The sequence below is a fragment of the Triticum aestivum genome, chromosome 1A (genome assembly GCF_018294505.1).
Source record: "Triticum aestivum cultivar Chinese Spring chromosome 1A, IWGSC CS RefSeq v2.1, whole genome shotgun sequence".
In the NCBI taxonomy this organism is placed as follows: Eukaryota; Viridiplantae; Streptophyta; class Magnoliopsida; order Poales; family Poaceae; genus Triticum; species Triticum aestivum.
In genome coordinates this window covers 572,006,315-572,021,433 of record NC_057794.1, presented here as the reverse complement: position 1 = coordinate 572,021,433, position 15,119 = coordinate 572,006,315, and the positions used below count along the sequence as shown (strand labels likewise).

Below are 15,119 nucleotides of genomic sequence, written 5' to 3'. Positions count from 1 at the left end.
TCCATTTGAGTCAGTAAAATTCATTCTTTATCGAAAAAAAAGGTTCAGTAATAAGTTGGCAAAATATGATAGTAGGCTAACTATTCTCACTGTCGCCTGCTTGATTTCATGTCATCTATTAGAATGGTTTGTTTCTATGGGCTTAAATGGATAGTAGTATACAATGGTTGCTATGGATATCAAGGCCCGGGGCGGTCGCCTTCTTTGCCCTGCCTATGGGCCAGCCCTGCAGCATCTATATGTGGCAAGGGTGTTCCTCCTAGGAAGCTTAGTTGCTCTGCTTCCCCTGTTTGGGAAGAACTGTTATGTATTCTGTTGAAATCGTGAGATTAGTTAATTAAGATGATTTTGTTGCTGTGATTTCTTCGCGTGATGCTCCGTGCTCCCATCTTGCCGGACGTCAAGTGTGAAGTACTGCTCTGTCCAGAAAGGAGCGAGTGCAGCGAGAGGACGCACGCTCCGGCCGTGGTGGTGCCGTGCGCACTCTGCTCACGGCCGGGCGAACCCGCTGGCCAACGCACATAATACAACGCCTACACACAACACGGCCCGCACCGAGCACCGTGCATGCCCAGCACTATGTCCAACAGCTTCACCGCCCGCATCAGTCCGGACCAACCAGTCCGGACTCATTTTGCCGTCTAATGAGGCACCCCATTTGTCACCGTCGTTGTCATCCTTAGGCTTCGAGTGACGGAAGGGCGCGGGGTAGCGACGCAACTACCACGGAGGTGGGTGGCATCAATGACAGCTGCTGCGGCTCTGGACTGGTATGAATGCGGGAAGTGGCGTGTCTTTTGGAGTGGTGGAGCGGAAAGGCTTTGTTTGGGACCTGGGTGTTGGACACTTACATAAAAGTGACCCGGACGCGCTCAAAGCCTCCCAGTTTGCTTCCGGATTATAGGGAAATGGATGTTTGAACCAGTCCAGGGACGGATGGGTATCAGGTCACACGTACAAGATCACTGTCAGTTTAGTTTTAGTTATTTCGTCCAGTTTTATGTATAAATCATCTAAATTTGAATGAAAATCATCCAGTTTGTGTAAATTTGCATCAATTTTTTTTTACTAAATTCTACTCCCTCCGTCTTAAAATTCTTGTCTTAGATTTTTCTAGATATAAATGTATATGGAGTATTTGAAATGTGACCGGCTTTCTTATGGGTATCGAGACACTTTTCCAGACTGGTCCATAGATAGATAAATGTCTGGTTTAGGGGTCCACATTGGAGCATAGGTTACAATCACTTACACAAACTTTACTACACGGACAATATTTATTAAATTTTGATATATCATCAACCAAAAGGAACGAAATTTAGCAACGTTCAACTAAACCCAATGAAACTTAAACTAAACCTAAACCAAACTAAGCCAGGTACTAGACGGTGTCGTCGCAGACATGGCCGCCGCCGGCACCTTTGTCGTTACCGCGGCCCTTCAAGCGGCTGAAGGCCTCCCAAGGGTCGTGCCAACCCTGATCGGCCGCCTTCGTCTGGCGCAGACGCTTGAAAACAAACTTCGGCCCCCGCCTGCCTTTGCCCTTGTCGGAGATGTGCTAGGCCAAATGCTCAAACTCGATCAACCCCTGTATGTACTGCTGGTCGTGGATCCGGCACCGACAGTGGGCAAACGTCCACGTGGTGATGATCCTAAAATGATCCTCGGCTTAGGTCAACATGAGGTCTAAGTCGGCGAGGACCCGTCCAACGCCACGTCTGGACGTGACGAACGCTGGCCGACGCGCCATGTTGTGTCGCTCAGGCGCACCTCATCATCAGCTAGCACCTAATCGAGTTCCATCCTAGTGCCCGAGGCCATGGCTCGTGCCGCCGCGACTGAGGTAGTGAATGATGCGGACACTCGTTGGCGCTTCCTCCTAGTTCATGCGATATGCGGCACTAATGCGGAAGGCGGGCGTCGGTCTCGTCCGCTCTGAGTGGCATTAATGAGCGGCATGAGGTTTGTGAGATTTCAAACATTCCGACCATGCCGCTGACGTTTGATGCATTGTGAGATTTTTACCATCCATACCGAGCCGCAGACGTCGGATGCATGGGCGTTGGATGCCAAGAATTGTCCGGACCACGCTTGATGCATGGTGTTGGATGTCAGAAGATGTCCGGACCGCACGGACCATTCCTGGATACTAGACCCGCTGCATCAGTTCCCAAGGCTCCAATGTAAGAGGCATCAATATTCAGTTTAGCGTAATCATCAGGGGGTTTTGGTCCAAACAGCACCCAACGCTTCGGTACAACCCCCCACCAAAATGTATAAAGGGCAATATAGTCTTTTCACGCATTGTCTCCTTTTTCATACGCATGTTCCGTTGCACGCTGTACGTACGAGGAGCCCATTTATGTGCTAACACCCACAGGTTGGCCCATTAATATATATTTTAATATGCAAAAACAGATGCGGATAGTGTGATTCAAACTCATTACCACATTACCACATTGTATTCATACAGTGCACTAACCAACTGGTAGAGCTGATGCTGGCGTACAGACTACAACTTTTCTTATTCTTATGCTAAACAACTCGTGAACAACCTATGTACCCATGCGTTCTACAAATGTTTCTCGGCCCCAGCCGTGCCCTCGGACGTGACGTAAACAAGAAAGGCAACGCCTTGTTTAATTTTTTTTCCGGTTTTGTCTAGCCAATTTTCTACTGTTTTTTTCTCGATCTTCTTCTCTTTTTTTCATTTTCTTTTCCTTTCTAAAATTCACGAAATTTTTCTAAAATCCAGAAATTTTCATAAATCCGTGAACTGTGTTTTAAGTCCGTGTCTAATTTCTTAAACTTGTGAACTTTTTCTGAAATCACTGATATTTTTTTCAAATACATGAACGATTTTCAGATCCGCAAACCTGTCTCAATTTTTACAAACTTTTTCTAAAACCCATGATTTTTTTTCCAAAAACTCGTGCGAACAATCTATGTCCGAGCGGGAGGAAAGATGAACGAGAAGGAAATAGCCATCATAAGCATCGGTCTTCAATGTACTCTTTGTTTAGGATATGGACTGCTACCATGAATATTCACTAGTTTCGAACTAGGAAGGTTCATACAAACAGTTCGTATTCTTCAAAATGAGAGCATTGATGACTGTTGTATTGTTTTAAAATTAACTTTTTTTGGTTCTTGTATTATTTGTCCTGTGACATATTTTTTGTATGTAGCATTTTTTCACATCCATCAAGTGGATCCATTTATTTCCCATAGTATTCTATCATCATGGCAAGCATCCATGTCAAGTTTTATTATTTTTTGTTATTCTATGCATTTTCTAGGGTTTTCTCAGTAGAAAGTCCCTAAAATACTTACCGCACGTGACGCAACGTATGTTTACTGTCCGAATTCATTCAATTTTTGCGTGGAGTACTAGGGTGACCATATTTATTCATATTTATCGCAATGTTACAAAATGTGCAGCATATTTATTTATTTATTCATATTTTTCAAAAAGTTCGAAAATATCAAAAAATGGTCGCATTTTTAGAAAAAAAACAGATTTTTAAAATTGTTTGTGTTCCCAAATATTATTCTGAATTTTAAAAAAAATCTTGGTTTTCAAAATTTATTCAGAGTTTAAACTCTGTTCTACTTTTCGGAAAATTTGTATGCATGTTAAAAAAATCAATTTTGAATTTTTTTGCGTTCAAAAAAGTCACGTTCAAAATTCTAAAAAATTGTTCAGCTATGTCGCTGTTCATAGTCTTAATATACCGCGCTGCTCCTTTGTCATTATAGTTGGGTCAGTCTAGTGGTTGGCTCATTTTCCTGAGAGTGCAAGGTCCTATGTTCAATACCTGACGCGTGCACATTTTTTTTAGGATTTTCCAGTGTTTCAGATAGACCGACTTGCTGTTGGGCCGGCCCAGGCTACTGTTAGCCGCTGTTTATTTTCGCGAGCTGCCTCAAAAAAAAATCGTCGCTGGCGTATTTTGTAAAAAAGACCATCATACCCTTTATTATGAAGGGGTATGAAGAGATCTCCTACGTTGATGTGTTTAGGGGGGGTTGTACCGAAGCGAAAGTGTATCTATATTGCAATTTTCACTTGCATTTTATTTTTGCAGCATCCCGCCTGCCCATGCTACAACAAATACAAAACCAAAGTATAATCTGATGAGAGTCACTACACAGGCCCCCTTTACAAAGCCAACTCAAACTCTGAAACAATATTGTACAAGAATATACACGGCGCTGTGTGGACAGAAAAACAAAATGCCTGGCCTTCATCGAGATAGACACATGTGGTTCAGGTTACAATCGATACAAACAGTATCGTCTAAGGGCGATACTGATGATCATCTCTGACCAGGAGCCGTCTAGGTCATTCTGCGCCAGGATCTTGTATCATGGTATCACCTAAAGCTTGGTATCACTAGATATTTTCCCCTACGGAACCTCCTCTTGGACACTGATGATCGTCGACGTTGTCACAGTAACAACTATAAACTCTTTGAAAAACTAAAAAGATCATTACATGCTGTTCAAAATGGGAGCACGACACACAAAAGCTTTCAATGTCATAACAAAAGGAAGAGCAAGTACGCACGTACAATTGTACGCAGCACACTTAAACAACATCATCAGCAGCACCATGAGTGGCAGCAGTTGTTGCATCGTCAACACTCCCGACATGGTAAAGCAACGCCCATAGGAGCGTTATCAGCTCTCCGCCCCGGGCAATGGCCTCCGCATGCTCGTCCATGTCGTCACAAGAAGCGGCGATGCAAACGACGGTTTCCGACCAGAACTCAGCAAGGGACTTCCACGCCACCTCCTCTCCTTCCGGCAGCTCCGCCAGCCGCCACCCAAGCTCCACACCATCCCTAAGCACATGGTGCTTTGACCGCATGCTCAGCAGCTCGACCAGCCGCCCATAGTCCATTTCGGACGTTGATATTGTAATGCCAGAATCAGCAAGGGAGCGTTCGGCATCCTTCTTGACGGCCGTGTACAAGCTCTTGCACCAAACGGCATCATCGGGGAGTAGCTTGGGAGAGTACGCCACCAAATAGGCGCAGTATCGTGACAAGTGAGTGGCGACGATCTCATGGTCGGAGAGAAGTTGACGTTGTGAACTCGCCATTGCAAGGATGCTTGTGGCGACATGACACATGAGCATGGCATCAGCTACTCCTTTGGCTCCATGGAATGTCCAAAGGAGTTCCCTGCCGACCTGTAGCTGTAGTCGTAGAGGTGTTGCACCAGGGTTGCTTCGGTGCCTGATTTTTTTTGGGTCGAACATTCTCACTGCATCGACGACGGCAACCTTCACCACTCTTGGGACCTTCTTCTTGTGGTCAGGGAGATGAAAGATAAGTCGAAGAATAACCATTGGATTAATACTTGGGTGAACCACTAGGATTGAGCACTGGTTCATCTTGTCCTCCCAGCTCCCCAACAGCTTGCATCTGGAGCTCAGCACGAGACCAATGCATTTACCAACTATCAGAGATCGCCGCCAAGATGTATGTGTTACGTAGCCACAAATTAGGGCTACTTTGGTCCAGTTGGAGCAAGTGCAAGAAGTAATTTCCCTCACTTCAACAAGCACAACTAGTGCAGCAAGCAGATATACCGGAAGAAGGTCAAAGTATAATATTCCTTGATACAATTCTCCCAAACGCATCTCATCAATAGGGATATACATAGTGTCAGAAGGAGAATGACAATACACTCTATGGTAACCGATCTGGCAACCATCCGGACCACTAAACACAAGTACACAATACACGATGGCAATTAAGCAGTAGCCGATGCTTGAGAGTGAAACAGATATACTCAATATGGGTAGCCATCTTCGTGAATATGATATTGGAATGGATGTATAATAGTAATCATGAAGAAATGAAAGCTCATGTGCAATCACCCCAAGGACCCTTTCATCATCAGAATCCGTGAGCAACAAATGTCTTATAAAGTTGCTTACTTTCATAGAGGCATCCTCACTAATTGTGTACCTTGCAAATCGACACCGCAATAGCTTGAACAATGCAAATGAAAGGCATAAATCCTTGTGTTGCTCCGTTGGCCTCGGAAGGACTGTATCATCCAACTTCCAAACTTGGTCGATCGTCACTATTCCATTGTTGCTCATCCTTGTCAAGCTGTAGCCATGAGGTTGGTTTTCTACCAAAACATTGCCCTCTCTCATAACTATAAGTGGAGGAGGTATCTGCTGAGTTACTAGTCTAGCATGATGGGTTCCATAGCGTAGTTGATCCATATATCCAACAATGAGACGAGGATTACGTCCAAATGCTAATGATTTCTTGGCTTTGTACCATGCATAGTACTTGAAAAGCAGTTTGGCCAGGATAAGAGCATATGGTATTGCAAAGATGAGATAATAGATATTATCTTTAGACCATTTGACATATCCAGATGGATGACCACCTGACTCTATGATGATGTAGGCAAGGTAGGATGTCCATATTGCTTGAAGAAGCTGCACTTTAGCAGGGGTGATGCTTCGACCTTCTCTTGAATCACTGGCCACTATCGCGGTGGCATTGGTACCCACGATCTGCACAAGACCAATCCACAACATGACCAGGATCATGTGAATAATCGCTCCACAGTCAGCTGTTATGACTCGGTCGGATTTTATGTAAATGTTGAAGGTGTAAGGATTTTTTTAAGGTGGAGGCAAGATAGGAGACGATGGGAAGGAACAAGGTGGTAGCTCCTAGATAGAGGAAGCGGATCAAAGGATGGCGGCGGTAGCGATGCCCGTAGGCGCCTATCCCGGCTATGACTACCATCAACATGGTGTTAAGCACTAGGAGAGCGTCGACACCCAATAGGAATCCTCTCACATGCTTGGATAAGAAACGCAATTCATCATCAGTGCAGACCTCGGTTGAATTTCCATGCATGATATATATTTACCTGGTTGTCAAATTCGAACATTAGAATACTATAGTTATTATTTGGGAAATTATCACCAAGATGCACCATTCCAAACAAAGGTATAGTAGGCTTTCTCATCAATGTGACACAGAGTCAATTGGTTAAACCATAGTGAAATGACCATACCGACCTCGTCAGAAACCATGATAAATGTTGCTAACTAATTAAGGCGCACCACGTACTAAATCTTGCTAACTAATTAAGGAGTACCTGAAGTTACGGTCCAAAGCACCAAGGTATTTCTGCTCGATCGACCCTGCGTCCTGACAGACTGATTGCGATGATGCGCTCCGCGTGACGTGGATATGGCCAAAGTACGTAGTACATGGAGTACTTAACGAGTGCAAATAACCTCGGTTAGTACGTCCCCTCTTTTGTCCTTTTAATTTGATTGCGCATTGCTGAGATCGGAATCGAGAGAGAGGGAGGGAGGCACCACCTACTGTCCTTGTTTCAGCTGGAGAGCTAGCCTCGGAAGTAGTTTCCTTTTTGGTATTTTCATAGAGACAGCAACGGTGTCCCCAAGGCTCTCAATCGGCCTTGCCGTACCACCACAATGTTGGAAATGTTGACAAGAAGAATGTGTCTCCTGCTCTGTTTACCCATCTAAAACAAAATCAGTGTTCTTGCTTACATTTTTATTTAGTTTTGCAAACCTCACGGCTGACGGTAATGGTACAGTAATAAATGGAACACCAAAGTAATCTGCCGAGTCACTTCATTGACTGGGGGGTAGTCTCTGTCGACTGCATCGCTGGGTGTGTGTGTGTGTTTTAATTATTTGGATTGCTTACCACATGTGTCATGTGGTGTGTGTGTGTGTGTGTGTGTGTGTGTGTGTGTGTGTGTGTGTGTGTGTGTGTGTGTGTGTGTTTTGAGAAGAAGAAGACCAGATTACCCTGGAGCAGAATACACTTTGTTTCTGTACTTCTTTTGGACTGGCCTTGTGACGGATGGGGGGATAGGCCAGCCCATGAACACGAATAAAACTGTGTGGGTAGGTAACTGGCCCCCGTCGGAAAAAAAGGTGGGTAATGGGTTTTGCAATCCGGTCTGTTAGTAGTACGGTAATCGAGGTGGAAAACCGAAAACACTGCAGGCAGAAGGGGAGAATTTCGGGGGCTCCAAGGAGGGAATTCGGCCTGACCACCCAAACGAAATCAGTTGAATTTTTTAGAGCTATGGATTGAACTGGAAAGCCAACAAAGACACGTCTCACACTCCCACTGGACAAAAATCCGACCTAAACCGAAATGAACAGACGGCCGATGATTAGACAGTTCCTAGAACATTTATGTTGCGGTTGCAACACACGTGCAATTATCTAGTATGAGTATAAGACAAGGACAACCTGAAGTTCATTGTCCAAGGCCATCAATATAAAAGTCAAGTCAGAAGGCCTTGCCACCATAATGATGGAAATGTGACAAGACTGTGTCTTCTGTTCTGTTTACCCATCTTTTTTTGGTGAATACGCAAAGCTTGTGTATCTTTCATTGATAGAAGGAGTTGAAATGAGAATACAGAGGGGTACATCGCATGGCACAACCAGTGATGGCATGAACATGGTGCCCAAAACAGAGAGACATGAAATGCTCAGCCTAAATAGGAGGTACAACACAGCGCTAAACCTAAACTACCCAGACCAACAAAAACAACCCAAACTAAGACAATGCCCTAACACTCGGAATCTAGTACCAGACACGGCATAAGCCAGCAAGACGGCGCCTTTATGAAAGGGAACGACGCCGTGACGCCGCTGTTGTCGGACTCAAGGAACTGGATATGGGGTTTCCCCCGGCGCTCGAAGAGCCGTTTACCCATCTCAGAAACTAGTATTCTCGCTTACATTTTATTTCGAAAAATCTCGGCTGACCATGGTACAGTAAACACAAAACCGCAGTATAATCTGATGAGAGTCACTACACAGGCCCCCTTTACAAAGCCAACTGAAAGTCTGAACCAATGTTGTACAAGAATATACACAACTTTGTATGGACAGAAAAAATGCTTGACCTTCATCGAGGAAGAATCGTCTTGGACTTGTACAAAACTAAAACAATGCCCAACTTGCAGAACAATGCCATTCAGGAAGAATTACTCCGGCCTCCCGGGCTCAGCGGAATGACCACTGTATCTCCTCGAGCGTTCTTCCCTTGGTTTCCGGCACCCAGAGGATGACGAACACGAGTGTAAAGGCGCTCACAAGCATATAGGACACAAAGGTACCTGCAGAGATAATTGTAAAACATAAGTAACTTGCGTCAGGCTATGGCTTCATAATAATTCTACTACTCTAGGGGAACAGAGAAAGCACAAGAGTGAGTGTGAACCTCCAGCACTCCAGCTGAGCAGCAAGTTTGCTGTCATCGTTATCCCAAAGGAAGTGAGCCAATTGGCAAGCGTCGCGAAGCTTCCTGCAAGACTCTTGATGCTCACCGGAAGGATCTGTAAACATAACAAGTCCAAAAGTATGGTTATGTGAATGCTCCAGTGGCAATGCGACATAACAAAATAGTTTTATGAACTATGATGAGTATGCAAATTCTAAGTACCTCAGACATTATGACCCATGGAATGGCGCCCATACCAAAGGAGAAGGCGATAACATAAGCCTGAATGAAGTGTCAAGTTAGTATTTCAGGCACATCTTGCATATTTGCGATGTAATTTTTCAGACCAAACAATTTAACTGACGGATAAACGTACCACAATAGCAAGCAAGGAGACCATGCTCAATATGTAATACATATGAGAATCTTGTGAAACAGTGTCCTGGAAAAAAATAAACCATCATTATATAAGAAAATGTTCAGCAGATTGACAGAACAGGTCCTGTGATTTATTGTGTTACCCTGTAGTACAGAAACCTAAACATACCTTGATAAAAAATATGACGGCAACCGCAAGAAGGCTTATAGTCATCCCAGCAGAAGATATCTGGAAGTTGAAGTGAGAGCTAGATTATAGTTACAGACAACTACAGTAACAAACTAGTTTCACAGGGAGGAGGGAGTTACGATGAGTAGGATACGCCGGCCAGCCCTGTCTAGTAACCAGGTTGTAACTAGAGTGGCAAGAACCTGATGAAAAATGCTGTCAGCAGCATAATGTGAACTACTAAGAGACAAGAAAAAAATCTGGCGAGTTACACACCTGAATACCTCCAAGTCCACATGTGGCCAAGTCACTGTTTGTAATACCTGAAGAGCTTTTCATGTCAGATATAGAAGCTAAAATCGGCTATAATATAACTCTGAAAAAACATTCTAACAACTTGTTCAACTTGCCTGCAGCTTTGAAGATACTACTTGCGTAGAACAGTATAGCGTTGATTCCGCTTAGCTGTTGTAGAACAAGCAGGCCAATTCCTAGCTGACAAGTTGTACCACAATCACCATTATTACAGGATGTATTATGAATTTTGGTATGAAATACAAACCGGCAAGTTAAGGAAGTTACAATCAGGGGCATGCGGAACTTCTTTTGGTTTAACTCCTGGAAACGGATCGCCGCCCTTTTGTTTGCTGATGTTACGGCCCTCTGCATAATGTGTGCAATGTTAAAGCAAATATTGGTGACTAAGCTGAAAGTACATAACACATACAGTATCTATTTGCAGTTATTCAGTCCAGAAGAAGAAAGGCAGGTGCTTGCCTTTATGTCATTCACTTCTGAGGTGATGTCAGTCTCAAATCCCCTCAAAACTTGTAGCGAGGTTTCGAAATCCTCCATCTTGTTCATCTTTGCCTGGAGATTGATGCACATAAGTGGTTAATAAAGAATTCAGAATGATGCAGCACTTCGTATCAACATTTGCGTATACAAACCAGCCATCTTGGAGATTCTGGGATGAAGAATAGGCCTGGTATCAATATTGTGCATGGCAAGATTCCTACAAGAATGACATCCCAGAGATTTGAATCAGAAATAGCAGAGGCTTAGAAACTAGACACATACAGACACACTTAAGCCCACAATGCAATGGGGAAATCAGCATTCTTTACTGACACGGTAACTTTTCCTTTAAGAGCTGAAATGAAATATTTGCATAGGACATCTCAAGACTCTAGTCATATTTGCCAACATGGCATTTACTGTTACTGAACTTGTGAACTGAAACCTCAGACGTTAACCGAAAACTGACGGTGAAAGCAACCAAGTTCAGTAATGCGTCGACCTTAAGTCACGTTACCTATCACTGCAAGCATCCTCCAAGGAACAAACATGCCGAGAATATAGGCCAACACGATACCAATCGTTACCGACAACTGTTGAGCAAACAATTGTATAATGAGTCCAACAAAAAACAAACTGAAGTCTTGGTCTGACGAAAAAGACAAGTTGGTTGTGAGGATAAGCATACCTGGTTCACAGAGCCTAGGGCGCCTCTCATGTTCTGAGGAGAAATCTCTGCTATGTATACTGGCACCTGTTATGACAAAAATAACAGATCAGGACTATGTTTTGTAACTAGTCCAAGATTCTTCTAACAACAAATAAACACCATACTGAGGATGGTCCATTTTGTCCCCATACTACTGACACCCTGTTGATCCTTTTTTTCTGAATAACTTAACTAGATAGACATATCGAAACATAGATCTTCAATGCAAAATAAATAAATAATAATAAGCAGGCACAAAGTGTTGTTATACTAACCGTGTAGGATATGACACCGACCCCAAATCCTTCAAGCAATCGTCCCATATACAGGAAAGAAGTGTCCTGTAAAACAAATGCCGACAAGTGTCAGGTTCAGAAGCAGCAACTGGTGAAAGTAAGCCATTGAAAAATGAACTACTGTCATACTTTTGCGAAGGAGATGGCAAGCCAGCCGATGATGTTAGGAATAGCAGCGATCATCAGTGACTGCAAAATCAATGAGCAAGCTTGTTAATTAGAGGTAAAGAGAAGAGCATTAGTTCAGTTAGCTACTGAAACATTGCGGAAGATACGCCCAAAATTCAGAAGTTTGACACATCAGTAATGCTCCACCCCCACATTTGGTTCATTTCAATTCCTTGATTACCATACCAATGACAGAACCAAGTGCTGAGTCATGGACATGATAGGGTCAACCCCCAATGTAGCAGATTGTGCCAGCAAGGCAGCGATTCTGGAGCGCATAATTTCAAGTTATCGGAATAAAATGATCAGCATTTGATATACAAAATCATATCCACTTTGTTTGATTTGAATTAACCAAAAGATTGCATTGCTATTGCTTGCAGGTAACCATCAATCAACCCAGTATTGACGTTGACCCTTGTGAACTTTCAGGCCACATGCAGCGGCAAACTGATCCATCTCGCAACGATATACTACTGACAGCTAACAGCAACCGCATAGAAGAATGACCAAGCAAGTCATAGAAAGAAAGAAGGAAAAATCTCACCCCTTTGCGGCCAATGTGCTCGGCCATCTGCCCGCTGGCGATGGCCCCGACCATGGCGCCGACGTTGGACAGCGAGCCGAACACCGAGAACTGCAGCGCGCGAGGGCAGCGTCAATTAGTACCAAGAATCCAAGATACCGAGCCAAGCCAGAGAGAGAGAGGGGCAATGAATGAATGAGAACGAACGACGGACCTCGGAGATGGAGAGGTTGAGGTCGCGGATGATGGCGGCCTGGGTGGGGGAGGAGAAGCCGCCGGTGAAGCCGAACTGGATGGGGCCGAGCGCGACGATCATGGTGCAGAGGAAGGCCGAGACGTGCGACTCCCGCATGATGGCCATGGAGGAGGTCCCCGCCGTGAGGCTGGACTGGCGCGACCCCATCCTGTACCAGCTCCCCGTGTTCACCAGCAGCGGCTGCTTCCGCGCGTCATGGTCGCTCCCGCTCTCGTACCCTCCCCCTCCGCCTCCCCCGCCCCTGCCGCTGCTGCCGCCGTTCATGGCGCCTCGCTCTCCTAGCTCTCTCTGTCTGTCGATGGCGACCTCGCCGGACGGATGAGCGAGAGAGAGATGGGAGAAGAAAAGGGGGAGAAGATCGGAGGAAGACGATGCGACCCTACGCTGCGCCTCCCGTTGAAATGGGGAAGAGGAGAGGGACTTGGGTTGTCTGTCTGTCCGTCCGTCCGGCTCGCCGGTCGTGCACCAATGCTGGCCCACATGGCAGTCACTCGGGCGGGTCCTGGGGTCTGCTGAGCTGGACGAAGTGGTGGTGGGCCCAACTTGCTCTTATCTTACGACCTCTCGCTGTCTCGTCTGGATATTTTTCCGAGCGACGACTACTCGTGGGTCGATATATGGAAAAGTAGTAAGCGTCAATCAATGTCCATAATTGTTCAGAAATTATAAACAACGTTAAGGATTTGGCCCTGGCAAATCAAACGTTTTCGACGATAATTTTGTTGACTCGACGAAGGATGACAAGTTTAATTGACACACGCAATAAATTTCTGGTAAAAAACACATTGAGCATGGATTTGTCATGCTTGTCAACTAAATTAGTCATCTCGCATCACTAAAGTTGTCATAGAAAACTTTCGATTTGCCATGATCAAATTCGAAACGTTCGGGATTTATTGGGGTCCTAATTGCTTGCTAAATAATACTCCGACGTTGTGGGTCACTAGATATGGAACATCTTATATTTGTTTACAGATGTAGTTTTCTTTCCTATTCTACTTTTTTGTGTGCAAAAGGTCATATATTAACTTATTAAGTAACATAAACATTTACAAAAACACTCATATGCATCCAAATTTTGGGGGAGTCGAGGTCTTTTTCCTTCGGCATTCCCCATCGATGGCGTCGGTAGCAAAGCCTTGTCACGTTTTGAGAATGTTTAGGTCCACCGGTAGACAATGAATTGTTTGTCTTCTATCAAATCTCTCTTATTTAAAGTATATGTAATTTCGGCTTATGTCACTTTCTTACGTTTGCCCTCTCCTTACTCACTCCACCACCTTTTCGGCACTGTTGGTTTTTTATGGCATTTTCCTTAGAACTGCTTTAATTGTCTCACATCTTACATTTTAAAATAAAATCGTGTTTTACCTAACCGAAATGTATTGATTCATTATTTGTGTAAACATGACGACTGCGTGCAAAATATTTGTGCTCCGGTGCAACACACGAACAATTTTATCTAGTATTAAAACATTTGTTTTTCTTCTCTGGCACAAAACTGAGAAGGTCAAAAGAAAAGGTCCAGCGCCCAGTTGTGTTTCATAGAATACTATTGTCACGGAAAATGCAGCGCATGTTGGTGCCAAGAGGGATCCACATCGACATATGTGGTAGGTGGGCATCAGATTGGATCAGGGGAGCCATCTCGTGCAATCATGCTTTGACGTGATGGCCTTTGTGTTTATCGTGGAGTACTAGTAGTTAACTGTACTTAATCATCGATCGAGCGGGGGTGAGAAAGAGACATGCTGCCGAAATGAGGATGTACATACTCCGTGCCATTATATATGTACCCCGCTTTAGGTGGTTGGTTATAGGAACGGCTCTAAAAATCATCCAACAATTCAGGACATGGACACAGCCATGTACCAATCACGTCGCGACATTCGTAATCGAAATGCGAACCGCACTTTGAGAAATGGAAACTACAATTCAGCCATAATTTGTCCTTCGGAGTGGATGAGAATGGCTCCACCGACAGGGGTGGAGAAACTCCAATATATCGCTGGAAGAAGATTGGAATGCATGCCAAGAGGTGATCGAATAGGATAGAAGTCTTTCAAAATCGCCCTCGGTGCGGGTCTTCGGACAGAAAAACCGCGATGCAACTCCATCCCACCACACCAACGCTCCGTGAGATGGCAACCTCATGTCCTTGTCAATTCTTCAAATCAACGAGATTAATTAGAGTTTGGTCGCTGCCGTCGTTGCTTTGGGAGCTCCCTGTGTCATGTTGTACTTTTGCTACTCCAGCTCTACACCATACATGGCAAGTCCTTGATGCTTTCGGCGTTTCCATGGGAGAACTATTAAGGTTGTGTCTCCAGGAACAGGGCATCACATCTATGGAGTTTTGGAGTGTCCTTCATCATTTGGTGCAACATTGTTTCCTTATTTGGGTCGCTGGTCCTTCTGGATTGCGAGCGACAATGTTTGTTGGCAGAGTTCGATGACTTCACAACTACATGTGTTGAGAAAACTCTCTTATTCCGGAGTTGGCATGAAACTCCACTTGCGGCAGCAATTGGCAGGTCATCGACATGTAAGAAA

The 15,119-nt window shown here is 44.5% G+C and overlaps 1 protein-coding gene across 1 annotated transcript; it reads right to left on the bottom strand.

Annotated features, from left to right (window-relative positions):
- Positions 1 to 8,756: 8,756 nt before the first annotated feature.
- Positions 8,757 to 12,970, bottom strand: LOC123068792 (sugar transporter ERD6-like 4). Its single transcript, XM_044491453.1, has 17 exons — positions 12,525 to 12,970; positions 12,332 to 12,421; positions 11,746 to 11,805; positions 11,596 to 11,661; positions 11,300 to 11,365; positions 11,129 to 11,204; positions 10,764 to 10,828; positions 10,591 to 10,683; positions 10,396 to 10,476; positions 10,224 to 10,308; positions 10,090 to 10,136; positions 9,954 to 10,016; positions 9,814 to 9,873; positions 9,643 to 9,708; positions 9,489 to 9,548; positions 9,267 to 9,381; positions 8,757 to 9,162 (listed from the first exon to the last, which is right to left on the bottom strand). The coding sequence occupies exons 1-17, from the start codon at positions 12,828 to 12,830 to the stop codon at positions 9,050 to 9,052; spliced, it is 1,512 nt and encodes a 503-aa protein (XP_044347388.1). The 5' UTR covers positions 12,831 to 12,970; the 3' UTR covers positions 8,757 to 9,049.
- Between the last annotated feature and the right edge of the window lie 2,149 nt (positions 12,971 to 15,119).

Excerpts from the sequence above, each read along its gene's own strand:
- LOC123068792 (XM_044491453.1), bottom strand. The coding sequence starts at position 12,830 with ATGAACGGCGGCAGCAGCGGCAGGGGCGGGGGAGGCGGAGGGGGAGGG. Across the intron at positions 10,017-10,089 it reads GTGGACTTGGAGGTATTCAG|GTTCTTGCCACTCTAGTTAC; the intron begins GTGTGTAACTCG and ends ATTTTTCATCAG. Across the intron at positions 9,549-9,642 it reads TCTCCTTGCTTGCTATTGTG|GCTTATGTTATCGCCTTCTC; the intron begins GTACGTTTATCC and ends CACTTCATTCAG.